This window comes from Schistocerca serialis, chromosome 4 (assembly GCF_023864345.2).
Source record: "Schistocerca serialis cubense isolate TAMUIC-IGC-003099 chromosome 4, iqSchSeri2.2, whole genome shotgun sequence".
NCBI lineage: Eukaryota > Metazoa > Arthropoda > Insecta > Orthoptera > Acrididae > Schistocerca > Schistocerca serialis.
In genome coordinates, this window is record NC_064641.1 from 88,871,356 (window position 1) to 88,891,664 (window position 20,309).

General features: G+C 41.4%; 1 protein-coding gene across 1 annotated transcript in view; it reads left to right on the forward strand.

The window, feature by feature from the left end:
* LOC126474265 (uncharacterized) overlaps positions 1-20,309 on the forward strand; it is a 48,550-nt gene that overhangs the window by 18,947 nt on the left and 9,294 nt on the right. The window contains exon 4 of the mRNA XM_050101730.1: positions 11,883-12,104. Coding sequence (XP_049957687.1) covers positions 11,883-12,104 — 222 coding nt within the window. The remainder of the gene's footprint in view (positions 1-11,882; positions 12,105-20,309) is intronic.

Consider the following 20,309-nt stretch of genomic DNA (forward strand, 5'->3'; position numbering starts at 1 on the left):
TAAAATAAACAGCATCGAAAAGTAAGAGGTGCTACAAAGTTCACATGCAGCTTGAACGATCAATTGATAGCACCGTAGGTTTTATCGCAAGTACTTCGCAAGAGATGCCTATCTAACCACAAAACTTACACAGGTAATTTGGGCAGCTTAAGAATCAAATACCTCCCGGTAATTGGCTAGGATGTCCTCTTACATGGGAAACATAATGACACCATAAAACATGGAAATAACTTTGTTAAGCAGTCTATATATGTTCTGGAGTAACCACAAGCGCCGGAACGAAGATGAAGAACGGAAGACCAGAGGAGGCGGTGAGGCAACGTCAGCCAGTAGCCGCTGACAAGGACCGAGCCGCGCCAGGAGGCCCCCTGCAACAAGTTAACACAAGTGCCGCTCCTGCCAGCCTTGGCAGCTCAGATCGGCACTACAACCCTACAAACGACATCTATCAGAAATCAGAGTAAAAGGTTTTTCAAAGGAACTAGCAAAGCTAAGCTGGGATGAAGTGTCCAAGGAAAACAACGTGAATATGAAATTATCTAAATTCTCCACATTATTTAAATTGAACTTTGAAAAGGCATTTCCAAAAGTATGCAAGTCCGTATCAACATCTAACAAAGACAGATGGATAACAGCAGGCATTAAGAAGTACTCCCAAACATTTAAATACCTCAGTTCCATGAAAAAGGGTCGCATTAATCCAGAATGCTTAAATTTCTATCATAGATACCAAAAGATCTATAGGAAGGTGGTGACTACTGCAAAAAGTCATTTAATGACAAAATAATATATAATTCAGAGAATAAATACAAAGCAGTCTGGGATGTTATAAAAAAGGAAACAGGGAGAGGCAAAGAAACGCAGAATAACATACTGCTAAGGGAGTGGTATAAGGTAATTAATGATCCAGAACACTTAGCAACCTATGCAAATGAACATTTTTCAAGTTTTGCAGAGAATTTACAGCAAAAATTCCCCGAAAAAATATAATAACTGTAAATAATGTTGCACTAAATACAGTGATGTTGCTTCCAACCACAGAGTATGAAGTCAATAAAACTGTTCAAAAACTAAAAAATAAAGCGTCAGTAGGCTTAGATGAAGTACCAGTGTGTGTACTGAAACAATGCCTAGAGATTATACAAGGCCCCTTAACAAATATGATAAATGAATACTTCACATCAGGGACATTTCCAGAGCAGTTAAAACAGGCAAGAGAATTCACAAAGGTTGTACTTGATGCTCTTGGCAAAGGTGAATGTGTCACAAGCATATTTTGGATCTTTCTGAGGCCTCTGATAAGGCTGACCACGAGATTCTGTTAAATAAACTTGAAGAATTAGGAACAAGAGGGGTAGCTAATGACTGGTTTCGATCATACCTAGCAGATATGGTGCAAAAAGTAGAGATAACACATACATCAAATAGATCCAAACATTTAGTAAAACACTTATCAGAACCAAAATACATAAATATATGGGTTCCGCAAGGTAGCATATTAGGACGAATACTGTTCCTGATATACATCGATGACTTTCCCAGTAGTGTTACTCGTGGTGAAAAAATTCCTTTCGCTGATGACTAAGAAAACACGAGAACTCTTTGCAGAGAAATCATATGAAGCTCCCAAGGAAGTTTACGATTGGTCAATAAGTAATAAAGTGAAAATGATATTTTCACTCTGCAGCGGAGTGTACGCTGATATTAAAGTACCTGGCAGATTAAAACCGTGTGCCCGACCGAGACTCGAACTCGGGATCTTTGCCTTTCGCGGGCAAGTGCTCTACCATCTGAGCTACCGAAGCGCGACTCACGCCTGGTACTCACAGCTTTACTTCTGCCAGTATCTCGTCTCCTACCTTCCAAACTTTACTGAAGCTCTCCTGCGAACCTTGCAGAACTAGCACTGCTGAAAGAAAGGATACTGCGGAGACATGGCTTAGCCACAGCCTGGGGGATGTTTCCAGAATGAGATTTTCACTTTGCAGCGGAGTGTGCGCTGATATGAAACTTCCTGGAAGATTAAAACTGTGTGCCCGACGGAGACTCGAACTCGGGACTTTTGCCTCTCACGGGCAAGTGCTCAACCATCTGAGCTACCGAAGCACGACTCACTCCCGGTACTCACAGCTTTACTTCCGGCAGTATCTCGTCTCCTACCTTCCAAACTTTACAGAAGCTCTCTTGCGAACCACACCCCTCGGTAGCCATTTGTGTTGTGGCGTAACAAGCTTGCTACGCCACACTGGGAAGGGAGCCGAAAGAAAGGCACGCGTACACACACGCCGACTGGCGTCAATTCTGGAACAGGATACGTTATGACTGCTATAAAGAAAATACGTAGCTGGAATATACTTAACTTTATTCTTGGTTGGTTTACACGTTCTTCTTGAGACATTTATACGATAACTCTCAAACTAGGTAAGGCTAATGGCGCCTTGCTAGGTCGTAGCCATGGACTCAGCAGAAGGCTATTCTAACTGTCTCTCGGCAAATGAGAGGAAGGCTTCGTCCGTATTGTCGCTAGCAATGTCGTCCGTACAACTGGGGCGAGTGCTCTATCGTATCTCGAGACCTGCCTTGTGGTGGCGCTCGGTCTGCGATCACACAGTGGCGACACGCGGGTCCGACATGTACTAAATAGACCGCGGCCGATTTAAGCTACCACCTAGCAAGTGTGGTGTCTGGCGGTGACACCACAATTTGGAAACTATGTTACCCTGAGATATCAGGCTCAAAATCAATGCCTGACGCAAAATAAGAAGTTTTAAACTATACGAAAGGGATTTTTGGGCAGGATATGGCTCGTAGCACTCTCAGAAAACAAGTCTTTTGTGACAATAATGCACGCAAGAATCAAATTATTAATTTGCACACATAGAATAAAAACGTCCATGATTTCAGACCCCTGGTAGTCTGTATAATTATTTGATAATTTAGCTTTAGAAAACCAGCTTGAATGATCACATAATACATTTTATTTTACCAACTTCGTCCTCGTACATGATACATCCTCTTCGAACAAGATTACGAAAATTACGTAACCAATCGATGTGTTCTCCACACAGCCCGCCTTCCGCAACCATTAGTATTCAATGAACTGTGGGTGAAGCCCTACCAACAGGCATTACATGCATTGATCAAAAATGATAGTGGTATGTAATATACAAGTACAATATGAGTTAAAGCTTTATTTGCAACTTTTTTTATATTACCTAACTATGTACCTTTTGTTGTACATGTTGTATTCTTAGCACTGAGAATGGCTGGTTTCTAGCTGATATCTAGAACTGCCAATAAAATTTCAAAAGGACGACTGATAGCTGAAATCTATTATATACAAGTCAATATAACAGTTGCAGCGTGCAACAGCCTTTTGAATGGAAGGTAACCTGATTACGACAATTGTTAATATAATGATGCTAACAGTGTCTTCACAGTTCACCCTTCCGTCCATCTCCCTACAACATCCATACTGTAAAGCTACTGAAGTTCTTTCGAACGTCTTTTAATGTACTTTCTGAGCTTGGATCCTCAGTGGGAGACATGAACATCCTCCTCGTTCCATGTTCCTTTCACCAACACTGTAATGATCCATCTTCGAAAATCTGCCATGAGCTGTAAACATTGCCCTGCATACAAATGTAAACATTAGTAGATTCCACAGTGGACATCACAGACGATTGTTTACCGACTTTCAAGATTGTGCCAACCGCATCGAAGCAGAAGGGTTAGCTTTTAACTAAGCACAAGCACTTTATAAACATGAGCCTCACACGTATTGTTCAATCAATAGATGGCAACAACATAAACATCCATTTCCGTTCATTAGCTTCTTATCTCAAATATCAGTTTATGGATATAATTCATATAATTTTCCGATGTACTAATAATTACGTGTTATATCCGTAGGTTCTTATCTTTTATGATGTGCAGAACTTTCTTGTAAAAATGGTATGCATAAGTTAGTAATTTTAATTAGGTGCATGTGTGAGGTAGACGAAATTATTTCTTCTACCTTGTGAGCAAAATAACACCAGATGAACGAACCAAGGGAGACATAGAAAGCGGCTAGTGCAGGCAAAAAGCACCCTTGCTCAGAAGAAATACTGGCATCAAACATAGACCGTAAGATGAGGAAGACATTACTGAGACTGCATGTTTGAACATTGTATCATAATAAGCCATGTGCTTTGAGAAAGCCAGTAAAGAAGAGATAGAAGCATTTGTGATGTGGTGCTATAGAAGATTGTGAAAATTAGATGGCTTGATGAGGTCAGGGATAAGATGATTTTCTGCACAATCGGTGAGGGAAGAAATAGGTAGAAAACCGGTCAAGAGAAGAGGAAAAGATGATAGGTCGCATGTTAAGACAACAGGGAATACCTTCCATGGTACTAGGGGGAGCTGCAGTGGATGTACAGCAAGACAGACAGTGGAATACGTCCAACAAAGGCCGTTGTGTGTAGCTGCTATTCTAAGATGAAGAGACTGGCGCAGAGGAGGAGTCGTGGACCGCATCAAAGCAGTTGGAGGACTAATGACCCCTCCTCCCTCACCAAAAAAGAATACACACACATACAAAGAGAGAGAGAAGGAGACAGGGTGGGAGGGACAGAGAATGGGAGAGGAAGGGGGAGAGGGATATAAACGTAAGAGTGGGAGATAGGTCTTAAAATGGATACCAATGTTACATGCTTTTTTTTAAGTGAAGTGTAATGGTGGGGAGCCAGAATTATTGTGCAATAAGTACACAGATACAAAAAACAATGTCTGTTCACGTACCAGAATCGTCCATATGTAAGTCATCTTCTTCGACCGAACTGCTGTTCTTTCTAGTATTTTTCAGTTTTCATAAGGACGAAATTGTCCATTTAAAGGCTTGTGCCTGGGGACTGTATCGATGTAACACATCGACGGCAATGATCATTGTAAAAAGATGGCATACAATTGAAGAAGGTAGCTGAGAAGGTAAGACCGTTGCTGCTGTCATCGTCTGAACAAAACTGCCACATTCACTGTATACGAAAAACAACAGATTAAACAGACAAATAGATGTGCAAAATCGGGTTGTTGTTAGTAATGCAATGGCTTATTGAAGGCTTGAAATAAACATTGAGATATGTTACGAGAAGTATATACTCTACAACAACACAAAATACAGTTCAAACTCATGACTAGGGCCTGGATTTCCATGCAGATGTGTTGCATGAATGCTTGCACTTTTCCGCCATTGGGAGAGTAAATGCACATTGCAAGCGTTTCATTGATATAACTGCATTGGGTTTATATTGCAAATGATATAATTTTTCTAGCTTCAGGGCACATATGGCAATAACTAGCATGCTAGCATCTTTTATTAACGTTTTCTTTGTGTAAGAATTGCGCCAAACGTGGAGAATATAACTAATTTTGCTAATTTTGTATTGCCTGTGAACGTTAAAATTAGCACAAGTACCCTAGGTTCGGTATACGCTGATAAAAATCAGTGCAAAGGAGTTTATAAATTAGTTGTATAAAAGCAACCATTAATTGTGAGAAAGGCAAAAAACTTACAGACATATTTGATAGAGCACTGAATGTAGTATATCTTCATGTTTTGTTTACAAATATTCAATGTGGCTACCTTTTGGAACACGAAAAATGTCCTTACCCTATGCGAGTCCCGTAGACATTCGATTACATGACGTGCTATCGGCTCACCAGACATCCGAACATTATACAGATCCACTTTACCGCAGGTATGAAAGGGGTCTTCGTCACTGAATACACTTTTATTATGAAATATTCAGTGTATATTCTGTTAACCATTTACACACAAAACTCAGCGTTATTTTTATATATTCTCTTTAAACTTGTAACAGACTAGTTTGTAGGGTTTGAATGACAGCCGTATATCTACTACCTTCCACATTGTAGCACTAGGCATATTCAATTCTAACCTGGCAAATCTCTTTGATGTACCTGATCTACGAGAGTAAGACTGCCGAAATTGTTCAATAGCTGCGTCAGGGATTGCTGACCCACCATCACCCAGCGTCCTATGTGATGCACAGCCAGTTTCGGTGAAATAATTGTACCAGTTAATAGTAGTTTTTGAGGTGGTGACTTGAACGGTCTCTGAACTGTAGTAGCGGATTTACATACATCAAACTATAAAGAAAGCGTATCAAACATTTCCGTAAATTATTACCCTTCGCACAATTAAAGGTTATTTTTGTATAGTTAATTTATAAAGAGCCTGTACTTTGTGCCAACAAATTCAAATAAAACAGCGCTCTACTATTGTCAGGCCATCCTTCTCCGTACAGGATGAAGGCAAAGAATGCAATTGAAATATTTTATCCTGACCTAAAGCACGTTACATGTTTAACACAAGCGCTACATCGTGTAGCTGAAACGGTTCAGCTAAAATATGATAATGTAAACACGCTGATATCGTACACAAACAAGGCAAGTGGACCCACAAAGTAGAAAGGTCTGATAATTCGGACAGTAAGTCATATGCTGTCTTTTCCTCCTAGTGAAGTTACTCTTGAAAGCACCTACCCATTTTCCCGCATTTAGAGGTACACCTCCAGATGTAGCTTTGCCAGCACAGCCTATTTTAACATGAAGGGGTACCTACTTAAGTGCTGCCATCTTTTACTATTATAATCCTGATGAAATTAGGGCGGAAAGAGACCGCAAATTCCGGAAAAAATGGGTGAAGTTAACATCTGTTTGCTTCGTGCTATTGAGAAGCCTTAATTTGTGCTCCCAAACCTTTTTTTACTCCGTTTTGGGTCGTAGACACTTTGGAAGCCACTAACACAGCTTGCGTTAATGATATGGAAGTAGCGTGATAGAAAATGCATGTGAAGCAAGAGCTGATTTAAAACAAATCAAATTTTGGTCGTTTTCCTGCGACAATAACGAATCAGGAAGCCACAGGTAACTCTTGGAATCTCTGACAATTATTGTAGGGGTTGAAATACTTTTGTAATCACCTTATGGAGAAGCGAGATTTTCAGAAAAAGATAAGACAAACGAAGTTATCTGTGCAAACCACGATTTTCAGCTTACGAATTATTTAAGGAAATGTATAGTGTCGAACATGTAAAACACTTTCAATCTCTCTCTGAACTACGCACTGTCACTTCCCTTGAAGTAAAAATGTCATTTCATATGAACAAAAACATTCTGTCTGACAAACGCATGAGCCTAAGTGAAGAAAGTTTGGAGCAGTAGGTCGTTGTGTAAACAGAACTGAATTTTGATAACACATATTTGTATTTCTTTGCGCATGTTCGATGTTATAACACTGCATGAAAGTATGCTTGTTTTACCATTTGATACTGGTTGAAAATCTAGGGTCTACTCATGACCACATTCCGCCATTATTCCATTCGAATTTAACAGTAATTTTATAAGTTAGGGGCCGCGCTGGGTAGCCGAGTGGTCGCAGGCGTCTTGTCACGGTCCGCGCGGTTCCCCCCGTCGAAGGGAGGTTTATCAGTTAGGACTGTGTAGGTGATTTATTCGATAGCAAAACTGCGAAATAATTTCGTGGTAGGAGAGTTTTCTTAAACAACGCAACCTAATTTTGAAAAACAAGATTAATTTCTTCAACCATATTCAGCTAATCAGCTCCACATACCTTAATACGAAAATTCATGTAACACGTACCAATACTTTCGTTTATTCGATACTTTTTTGAAAAACAAACTCCGTAAGAAACAAAATTTGAATTTTATGTAAATTCTACGGAGAGACATGAACGGATGCGACGTTGTTATATGTATATAATTTGATTTTCTTATTCTGTTCGGACTCTGTATTAACGGTGTTGTGATAGGAGACAGAGTGTGAGTTTAGTGTAATGTAATTCACTTAGAGAAAAGTAACGTTTGGTCCTGGGAGCACAGCATTTGTAAAAGGGACATGCCTATTCAAAATCTGTTTATTGATCTACAGAGTACTGTAGAATTCTCGTGGGAAAGAACACATGCTGCCAATGCGGTGTTTAAAGATAGAAGTATCCGATTCTGAAGAAAATAGGTAGCAAGTTGGATAACTATGTATCTGCTATAAAGAAACGGAATGACGAATCTTCTTCACTAACATAGTATCTGACAGAACAGAGCGCCTTCCAAAATAACGAAGATGCTCTTGGTGAAATAATTGGTGTCCCTTGCATTTTTGTATGGCAGCGAAACGTGGAATGTGGATGTTAGTGTAAGAGCCGAATTTATGCCTTTGAGATGTGGTATTTGGGGAATATTTTACAATGGGCGGAAAGAAGAACCAATGCTTCCATTATAGATGCGGTTAGCATCACGAGGTTTTCTTCCCGTGTCAGTCAAAAGTAGTTCAAGTTTCTTCCCCACATTTTTGAGGAGAGAACAACTTGCAAGGCAGAACACAATGAGGAAGACCAGTAAGAAAATGGATGATCCAAGTGAACAAAGATTACCGGATTACCTCATCACTTGTGTTAAGAAGAGCTAAACAATCGCTGTGGATGGACATGTCTAGTCGAAGATTTAAGTTACTATACAAATGAATAAAGAAATGAGGTCAAGATACTCAGCAATGAGTAAACCGACTAATGATGAGTAAGATAAACTGACAACAGGGGAATTTGGATTATGTAATATATTCATCATTACATAGCTACTTTCATTCTTAATATTTAAATGGCTTCACAGAATAAATATTAGAGCAACCGCGTCTACCTGTTACAAGCTAGCACTGGACGTTTTAACAGCAAGACATTAGTGCGAAACATTATTAGTAACTGCTCGATAATTGTCTCTCTAATATTTTCTCAAAGGCCCTGAGGCAGACTTATGTGCTTTACCGCCATGTAATGGTGGAATATGGGCGATCTCTTATTATGGAAGTGTTTACCACTCATCGAAAATCAATTTGATTTCTTAAAAGAGCTTATCAGTGACCTGGATGGAGCCCACTATACCACTATGAAGTAGTCAACGCAAAATTCTTCAACACTACGATTTAATTAAAGTTTAAGCATCTAGTAAATGAGATAACGATTTCATTGCCACAACTAAAGCGGAATATGGGAAAGAAGATATAGCGATATTGTTTCTTTCTTATTTTTGCTTGTGCCGTTCATCCTGTGGATACGCGGGGTTGGCATGGTTAATCGGATGTGGCAATGTTAGTTGAAGGGCTGGCCGGTATCCCTTCCTGCCGCCCCCCACCCTCTCCCCCCCAGGAAGGAATTAGCGTACCCCAATGGTCTGCGACTAGTGTAATCCATGGAATAGTGCGAAAGTGTTCAGATGTCTGCGAGCCGTGTAAATGAGGCGGGACGTGGGGATCAGCCCAGTATTCACATAGGGGATGTGGAAAACCGCCTAAAATCCTCATCCATGCTGACCAGCACACCAGCCCTCGTCGTTAATCTGCCGGGCGGATTCGATACGGGGCCAGCGCGCTTACCCGAGTCCAGGAAGCAGCGCATTAGCGCGCTTGGCTAACCTGGCGAGTTTCTAAGATATAGCGGTATTCTTTCAAGGGAGTGAAATATGATTAGATTGTAGCCAATTAGGGGAACACGAAAAACCCAAATGTCTGGAGGTGGGATTATATATATTTAGCCAGGAAACGAATTCTGTAGCTCATGCCACCGTACATGCTCTGTTCTGCAACAAAACGAATGTTAAGAGGGGAAGTACTACCTTACCAAACAGGTAAACGTCATTTGTGTACAAATGTGGCAACAAATTAAGGAAGGATTAGGATCTACGAAGAAACACAAACCACTTTCTCTGTTTATTCCTTATGTTTCTCAACGCAGTCGAGATACAGAGAGATGAGAGAGAATGAGACATAAAGAATTACTTGAAGAAGTAAAAAGGTAGATGAAACGTCTGTAGGCAGGTGCCTATCACTTACACGTGGAGATACCTGTGATACGAACGTGGAGTAACGTACCTTACTGTCAGCGCAAGTGTAAAACTGAGATATGACTGTGAGCATGATAATCAGACACCATAGCTTGAGAGATAATGAACCCGGCAGCGGGTCACCCTTCTCCGCGACAATTTAAGCCGTCGGATCAGCGGCACAGAGCAGCATCGGTATTCTCCGTCTGCAGACATGAAGACCCTGGTGAGTGCCTTCATATAAGTGGACTATTTGAACTTCGGCTGTATGATCGTATCCTTCGGATTTTGCTACATCAATAATTCACTTTACAAGTTTTATTAGGGTGGTGCATATTCGTAGCGTTCTTACTCTGCACGTCGGTATTTCGGTTGCTGTGGGTTTATTTATCGAGTGTCTTTTTCATTTGTAGTTCACTGTTGCTTTTTCAGTTTACATTCTGTCATTTTGTGATTTGAAGGTAGTGAGTGGAGCTGCGGACGCTATAAAATGGAGTGTCAAATGGGGAAGTCTGAGCATTTTCGACGTATTCTTATGTTTGAGTTAAATTGAGGGGTTGGCAGCGGCGGAAGTAGGCACAAACATTTGTGGTGTGTATGGGATAAATTCCGTTGAACAAATAACGACAAAAAATGATATAACGTTTTAATGATGATAGTTATGACATTGGTGAGTTTCCGCATTCAGGAAGACGTTAGTGGCTTGATGAACATCGTTTAAACGTATTAATGCACTGTGGTTCCCGTATATATACTTGGCAGCTAGTAAATCCGACAGATTTTGCTCATGCCACCATTGTACGACATTTACTTGCACTGGTGAAGGTGAATATCCGTGCTGATCGTCTAACAAAAGGAAGATAGTGAATGTGCCCATTTTTTCTTCGGATATAGTAGTTTGACATCAGGCCATTTACTCTGAAATGTATCCTTCTACACTACTTTCTCCAACTAGATTTCCCAAGGATACAGCTGCTCTCATCATTCGGTTATCATCTGGCTCTCCTCTTTTTCTATTGATTAAATTCAGTCAACAGTGCAGGGTACACATACTTTCACTGCTGTGATTCTGCTGATTAACATAATCCACAGTGTACAAGTATTATTGCTTCCATATCTTCCGAATATAGAGGAACATCACGAAAGCTCCCTCTTCTATGCAGTTATAAAGATCTAAAATGGTTTATGTCTAAATATGTCAATGGAAAGAAATGGATATGAGCGTATGGCATTGTTGGCCTGGAGGCCCCATTTGGGGAAGTTCGGCCGCACTGTTGCAAGTCCTTTTTAGTTGACGCCACAACGGCGACTTGCGAGTCAGTGTGCTGAAAATGACGATGATGGACATACAACACCCAGTACCCCGCCGGGAATCGAACCCAGGCCCCTTGCGCGGTAGATGGTAACGCTACCGCTGCGCTACGGAATATTCTCAAAATCTAATAAACGACACTGGGTTATCAATTTGAGTAAGTTATATTCCAGTTACGATGTCCATTCTATCAGCTTAAGTTCTTTAAGAAGACAAGAACCATCATATTAATAACATCAAATGAAGTATGTTAACTGATTCTTCTGTCATTTATTGGTAGAACAACGTAATTACAAATGAAAAGCACAATATTGTATACGTTCTTCTGGATTATTGAGCTTATAATTTAATCAAAATAGATGACGTATGTAAATTAGATGACATGTACCTGTGTTTACTTTCCAAGATGTTAAAGGGGTCAGTAAAAAGTTTTAGTACCTTATTACAATATCTGTTCCTAGTTCCAACAGAGCAAGAATTTATTTGTGTGTGTGTGTGTGTGCGTGCGTGTGTGTGTGTGTGTGTATGTGTGTGTGTGTGTGTGTGTGGGTGGGTGGGTGGGTGGGTGGGTGTGGGTGGGTGGGTGGGTATGTCTATAATGAATTGAGTTACCGTTAGTAAGACTTTCGTAACACAATCTATCAAGCAGAAAAAAACACGTTATTCTTTTTCAGACGATCCTGCTCGCAGTTTGTGCAGCTGTTACGGCCAGGCCTGATATCCTCGACGTTAAGACGACTTCGAAGCCGTGCGTGACAAAGGCAAAGACCTACAGAGTTGGAATATTGGAGGACAAAGTTGGTGCAAGCAGACCAAATGAGCCCGGTGTTCCAGTTGATTCAGAAGTGCCTCCACAGGAAGAACCCAAAGTGCCAGACATGGCTGACCTCAAAAAAGTCAGTGCACCTCCCTTCTCTGTTGACTCTGAGACTTCCTCCCCAGTTCCCGTCTCCCAAACACCACCCACCGCTAGGGACACTGCTACCACCAGTACGACTCACATAGTCGACAGCCACATACCTGCTTCACCCGAGCCCAAACTGCACGTCAACAACCCCGCCAGTAACCTACCTGTCTTTCCAAGCATTTCTTACCCTTGCAATTCTGTCCAGAATTCCCACTTTCCCTTTTACACTGTACCTAACAGCTTTCCCATCAGCACAGGATACATATGTTTTCCACTTGGTACAACGGTCCGTTGCTTACCTTCTAACGTCAGCTTCCCCTCCTTGCACTCTCCTCTTGTTGCTGCCATGAAGAGTCCCCAGCACGTTTTGCCTTTAATCATGCCAGCTACTAGTGTGCCTGCTGTTGGCATCTCGCCAGACCACTTTCTCTTCCAACTGACTGCAGCACCAGGCAGCTCAACACCAACCATGGTCGACGTCGCTGGTGACCCGGTTCCTGTTTCTCAAGCTGCTTGCTGTTAGCTGACAACTCCTGCTGCTAGCTGAAAACTCAGTCGATTGTCTCATCGATAAAGGGTATAAAAACAGGAAGAAACTATCTACTATTTATCCGTAACTTTTGAACATACTGTATCAAATAAAACAGTTTTCTTATTTGACAATGGCGTTTCAGTTATATATTTTTGCGTATATGTTTGGAATCCAAACTAATTTTTGATTTATAGGTTTTTTATTAGGCAATCACATGATAGTTGTGAGGTGCCGGGGCTAGCAGTGTATTTAACACTAGATTCTTCTAGAATAATCTTATGGAGATGATGCTCTAAGCCCCCCTTTTCTAACTCCGACTTTTGCTGTTGCATATGAATTAAGAAGAAATGCGAACTGACAGTAATCGACCCTGTAAGTGCAGTAGAAAAGAGTTTGGCACCTGTAATAATTTAATTTGATAAAGGAAAGTTTCATTAACATAGTGAGAAATGAAAGTGTTGCTCTACCGATCAACATAATGAAATTTGTGTCCAAAGTAAGAATTTGATTTGTTATGACTAACTCAAAATAATAAACAAAACATATGAAACATCTACAATCAAATTGCATACTCAAACAAATGCTGTGAAGGTGAAGTTGTCCATAAAGTAGATTGTGACATTTATGACCAAATGGTATGTGGAGCCAATTCCTTGCAACTCAAATTTTAAGAGAAACAACCAGCCAACCCAACATTAATTGCTGCTACTGTAGTGAGAACTCAGACAATGAACACCCCAGACAGAACCACGTTAGAAAAGATGGGAACAGGCGCGCTCCGGTGAGCTGTGATTATCACAGAGCAAAATTCCCTAATCCTGAATTAAAGTTAGTAGTACATGCAGAACAGATACTATTTCCTCGTGATGCTATAAACATAATAAAACTTAATAAGAAGTGCTTATGAGGAAAAAATAAAGCATTCGGCAGACGATGCTTAATAATTTGAAAAAGACAAACAAGTTACCTTTATTTAAATATGTAAATAAGGCCAGCAAGCCCCAAAACTTTTTTCCCAAGTCTTTTAAATACAACTGGAACCCAGTCAAATCAAAATGAAAGTACGCTGCAAAATAAGAGTATCAAGCGCAATGTAAATCCAAATAAGAATCGAAGCAACATAAAAGACACCGTATAGTCACTAAAGACAGCAGTACATTTTGCAAAATTTACCCACAGTGTACAAACAGCAGTAGACCACAAAGCTACTAAAATTATGCAAGAAACATCCTCATTAAAGCAACAAAAACAAATAATTACGAATAATTATACTTAAATCCATCAGTAACGAAACATAATACACGATGCCCTGGCAGTAAGAGCGGATAAAAGTCCCACAACAGCAAATTTCCCATCAACACAAACTTCCTCTTCACTATGAATGGGGTATAGAGCTATTTGTAATGAATTCCTCGACCCTTTAAGTTAGGACACAACCAAAAATTCATCAGATCAACCAACAAATTAATGAGTGAACTACATGGCTTAGTGCTTAAAAACATACACATTCGAAAATCTTAAGCCATAAAGAACTGCACAGTCTCTAGGTGGATTAACTATAATATCATTGGAAGTACTGCATTTAGTAGATCGTCAACATGCTATTCATGTATTACCGGACGGTCGCCGTTACTGCAAATGACGTCCCTCGGTAGCCATTTTGAAAAACATTTTATGCTGTGATATCAGACGCTAGATCAATGCCTGACGCAAAATAACACGTTTTAAACCACACGAAAGGGACTGCTTGGCAGGATATGGCTTCTAGCACTCACAGAACACAGGTATTTTTTGAGAATAATGCACACAAGATTCAAATTATTAATTTGTGCACATTTAGTCTTTTGTTCTCTAATTCCGAAAGTTTGCAAGGAAATACCTATCCCCATTAATTATGAATATATACTATGGTATACTACTCAGAGTAAAAATCCTCGGAAATAACCCAGCGTGCGTGATTTCTGTGGTAACGCTTCCTCGGTCCTGTCTGCTGCGTCCAAGATTTTCAGAGTTATCTTTTCGGCCCTGCTATAACACTGGCCAGCCGCCGAAGTATTGTGCTTCAATACTCAGGTGTCCCGACCATCTGTCTTGGCAAATTCCTGTATCAAGCAGGACTAACAAACCTGCGCAAGCTTCTGTTACAGCTGTCGTTTCATTTCCACTGGTGTTCCAACCTCTACCAATATAGGCAATCATTCATTATGCCATTTTGATAATAAAGACACTCCATCACCTTTAATCAAATAAGTGTTAACAACTATTTACAAGGTGTGTGTGATAATGTCAGTCTTCTTTAAATATTCATATACACTCCTGGAAATTGAAATAAGAACACCGTGAATTCATTGTCCCAGGAAGGGGAAACTTTATTGACACATTCCTGGGGTCAGATACATCACATGATCACACTGACAGAACCACAGGCACATAGACACAGGCAACAGAGCATGCACAATGTCGGCACTAGTACAGTGTATATCCACCTTTCGCAGCAATGCAGGCTGCTATTCTCCCATGGAGATGATCGTAGAGATGCTGGATGTAGTCCTGTGGAACGGCTTGCCATGCCATTTCCACCTGGCGCCTCAGTTGGACCAGCGTTCGTGCTGGACGTGCAGGCCGCGTGAGACGACGCTTCATCCAGTCCCAAACATGCTCAATGGGGGACAGATCCGGAGATCTTGCTGGCCAGGGTAGTTGACTTACACCTTCTAGAGCACGTTGGGTGGCACGGGATACATGCGGACGTGCATTGTCCTGTTGGAACAGCAAGTACCCTTGCCGGTCTAGGAATGGTAGAACGATGGGTTCGATGACGGTTTGGATGTACCGTGCACTATTCAGTGTCCCCTAGACGATCACCAGTGGTGTACGGCCAGTGTAGGAGATCGCTCCCCACACCATGATGCCGCGTGTTGGCCCTGTGTGCCTCGGTCGTATGCAGTCCTGATTGTGGCGCTCACCTGCACGGCGCCAAACACGCATACGACCATCATTGGCACCAAGGCAGAAGCGACTCTCATCGCTGAAGACGACACGTCTCCATTCGTCCCTCCATTCACGCCTGTCGCGACACCACTGGAGGCGGGCTGCACGATGTTGGGGCGTGAGCGGAAGAAAGCCTAACGGTGTGCGGGACGGTAGCCCAGCTTCATGGAGACGGTTGCGAATGGTCCTCGCCGACACCCCAGGAGCAACAGTGTCCCTAATTTGCTGGGAAGTGGCGGTGCGGTCCCCTACGGCACTGCGTAGGATCCTACGGTCTTGGCGTGCATCCGTGCGCCGCTGCGGTCCGGTCCCAGGTCGACGGGCACGTGCACCTTCCGCCGACCACTGGCGACAACATCGATGTACTGTGGAGACCTCACGCCCCACGTGTTGAGCAATTCGGCGGTACGTCCACCCGGCCTCCCGCATGCCCCCTATACGCCCTCGCTCAAAGTCCGTCAACTGCACATACGGTTCACGTCCACGCTGTCGCGGCATGCTACCAGTGTTAAAGACTGCGATGGAGCTCCGTATGCCACGGCAAACTGGCTGACACTGACGGCAGCGGTGCACAAATGCTGCGCAGCTAGCGCCATTCGACGGCCAACACCGCGGTTCCTGGTGTGTCCGCTATGCCGTGCGTGTGATCATTGCTTGTACAGCCCTCTCGCAGTGTCCGGAGCAAGTATGGTGGGTCTGACACACCGGTGTCAATGTGTTCTTTTTTCCATTTCCAGGAGTGTATATACGATGTACAATCTATCAACTGATACCTAATTGCGGATGTAAATCACAGCAAACGATGTAGATGAGAGCTTGTAAGGTGCGAAATTTAGCCACCTTACAAGGTTTCCTGCAGAACTGGCAAGGAAAGAAATATGTAGAAAATGGACCAAGAGAAAGGGAAAGGATGATAGGACACATATTAAGGCAATAGGGAATACCTACAATGGCAGCTAGGGGAGCTGCAGGGGTTAAAATCTGTAGAGCAAGACAGAAATGGGAATACACACAACAAAGGCCGTGGTGTGTAGCTGCTATTCTAAGATGAAGAGACTGGCACTGGGAATTGAGTCGTCGTGGAAGATATCAAAACACTCGGAGGGCTAATGACCCCTCCCTCTACCCCACCTCCAAAAAAAACAAGAGACACCCACACAAAAAGAGAGAGAGAAAGAGATCAGTAGGAGGGAGGGAGAATGGAGGAGGGAGATGGAGAGGTAGATAAGCAAGAAAAGAGAGGGAGATATGTGTGAAAACGGATACAGCAGTGATGTCGATGCTTCCTGCTTTTTTCAGTGGAGTAACTGTAACAGTGCGGATCCATAATTTTTGTGGAATAAATACGCAGAAGTGTCAATAAGTAAGTCTTTCTATTATGTAAAGATAAATTCTCAACTTCACCCTAACTGTGGTTCTTTCAAAGGGTTTTCCAGTTTTCAGAAGGACAAAATTGTCCATAAAAGGTGTGTGCCCGGGAGATGTATCGATACAATAGCTAATCTTTTTCGCCTATTGGAACTGAAGGTGCCACATTACACATCCATCGAAAATATCGTTGTAAAAAGATGGCAGATTATCGAGGAAGGTACCTGAGAAGATACATCATGACTAGGGCTCGGATTTCAATGCAGATGCGTGTTGCATAAATGTTTGTAGTTTTGGGCGGTTAGGAGAATAAATGCATATTCCAAACATTTCATCGACATAACTGCACTACGTTTATACTGCATATGATATGATTTTTCTATCCTTGGGTCAAATGGGTCAAATGGCTCTGAGCACTATGGGACTTAACATCTATGGTCATCAGTCTCCCAGAACTTAGAACTACTTAAACTTAACTAACCTAAGGACATCACACAACCCCCAGTCATCACGAGGCAGAGAAAATCCCTGACCCCACCGGGAATCGAACCTGGGAACCCGGGCGTGGGAAGCGAGAACGCTACCGCACGACCACGAGCTGCGGACTGCTATCCTTAGCGCACAAATTGCAGAAAATGACCCAGACATCACCAGTGTGTGTGTGTGTGTGTGTGTGTGTGTGTGTGTGTGTGTGTGTGTGTGTGTGTGTGCGTGTGTGTGTGTGTGTGTGTGTGTGTAGTGAGTGAAGTGTTATGAAACAATGTGTGTATAGTGTGTGCAGTCACTGATAGTGAGATATGAGTGAACAATGTGGCATTACATTATTTAATAAGTTATTTGTAAAAAAAAGTTTGTATACTAGGAGTAATCACAATGATTGTCTCTAACTAGAAGTCTGTAAATATATGTGTATACGAATTATCTTATTTTAAAATGATCTAAATTAGTTAATTCTTTTACATGTCCTATATCCTTGCAAAAAGAGGTCTACGGATGAATAAAGCTGCTACTACTACTACTACTACTACTACTACTAATTTGCACGCTAACATATTTTATTAATGGTTTTTTCGTATGAATTGTGCCGAAAGTGGAGAATAAAGCAAATTTAGCGAATTTTGTATTGCCTGTAAACTTCATAGTGAGCACAAGTGCCCTCAGCCCTGTATATGTTGATAAAAATCAGTGTACAACTGTTTCTAAATGTTATACAAAAGTAACCTTTAGTTGTGAAAAAAGCAAATAACGTACAGATATATTTGATACAGAACTGAATACAGTATATCTTGATGTTTTTCTTACAGATATTCAATGTTATATATACATAAACGCTGAGTTTTGTGTGCAAATGGGTTACAAACTATAGACCGAAAAGTTCATAACAAAAGTGTATTCGCGACTTTTCTCGAACAAATGCCAGACAGAGTAACGTATCGATACGTTATTCTGTCTGGCACTTGTTCGAGAAAAGTCGAGAATATGCTACTATTTTATTGTACTTAGAACCTTCGATACGTAGCATTATAAATACGGACTATTCGCCGAACAGGAAGCAGTTTACTTTCATAAACAGAAATATTAAGACTGAAGAATGTATAAGTAAAAAGTCCTAATTGTAGCAAGTACAAGTGTGAAGATTAGTCAAGAGAGAGAGTGATCACTTGATTGTGAAATATTAATAACAGCAATTATTAATAATTTCTCACTAAAAATATTGTTGCGAGACTCGTAATAGTATTTTTAGTAATAACATAACAATAACTCTTGCGAGACTTGTAATAATATTTTTAGTAATAACGTAACAATAACAATACGAGTTAAGTATGGGAAACTATTGATGCATATATCTCCGGCAATAGTGACTTTCGAGAAGATTAACAAGAATTGATTGATACTATATATGGCCTCTATCGAATGCGCTAGATAGGAACGGAATCGACAGTAAAAGTTTCACACACATGTTTTGCCAGATGAAACTCGCCCTAATGTAATACGTCGTAAGGTACATATTGGCTTGTCGCTTCCACAGTAGGTATTTGTTCACACTCCATTAAAGACTGGGAGCGAACATTCTGGCAGTGATTTTTCTCGAAACAACCGAGCCCCATATGTAAGGGAAGCAGAGTAGCTGCCAGGTACTCAGTTTGAAAGCTACAATCGTCGCGATAACTTGGAAGTCATAAAAAGTGAACAACTGCGATTCTTGGCTGTTACCACAGTCTTCAGTGAGAATTGTGCTCAGTGATATTAGATACGCGCAGAAAGTGACTGTGTGTGTTTTAGTGCTAAGTGTACTACTGTTGCCGGCCGAAGTGGCCGTGCGGTTAAAGGCGCTGCAGTCTGGAACCGCAAGACCGCTACGGTCGCTGGTTCGAATCCTGCCTCGGGCATGGATGTTTGTGATGTCCTTAGGTTAGTTAGGTTTAACTAGTTCTAAGTTCTAGGGGACTAATGTCCTCAGCAGTGGAGACCCATAGTGCTAAGAGCCAATTTTGTACTACTGTTGCATTTTCCAGTGCGAATAGAGTGTTAATTCGAGAATAATTGACATCTTTTTTACCTATGTTGTAACAACATAATAAAATGAATCGTTATGTAATAAGAAAAAAGAAAAGTAAACACCAGCAAATGTACAGGCAGAGCCCAGCACTTCGTCGAAACTTCCACAACAAAGTTCATCGACAGATTCTTTTAATCTCACGGATATTGGCAATTACTTGGATATATTAGGGTCAAGAAATATTAGTGATGATATAAAACACAAGCTTCTCACAGCTCCAAGGAAACATGAAAAAGGTTATGCCTTCCCTACTTCCGAGCACAACAAGAGGGGACAGGTTGAATGCCGAGAAGTGTACCATAATCGCTCTGAACAGTATCCATAGCTGATGACCTCACAAGCTAAAAAGGGACTTCTTTCCATTAACTGTTCAGGTTTTGTGAGTAATAAAATGGTTGGAGGAAAGAAATCCTTTATCGCCAACAAACATGTGACTGAACCACTAACAAAGTTTGCCAAACTTACTGGTAAAGATGGTGACCTTGAGACCCACTCTCAGCTCAAGCACCACGTTGAAGCGTCAACAGATGCAACATTATTTCTGGCGACAATAGACAACCACGAACTAGAGGTCGTAAATCAGTTGTCAAGACAGAGAGTGGAAAGCATTAGGGAAAACAGAGACCATCTGGTACCTATAATAAAAACAACCATATTTCATGGAAAGCAAAATTTTCCTCTGCGGCGGCATAGAGATGACGGGAGTCTATTAGGAAACGAGGATGCTCGTGAAAGAATAGAGA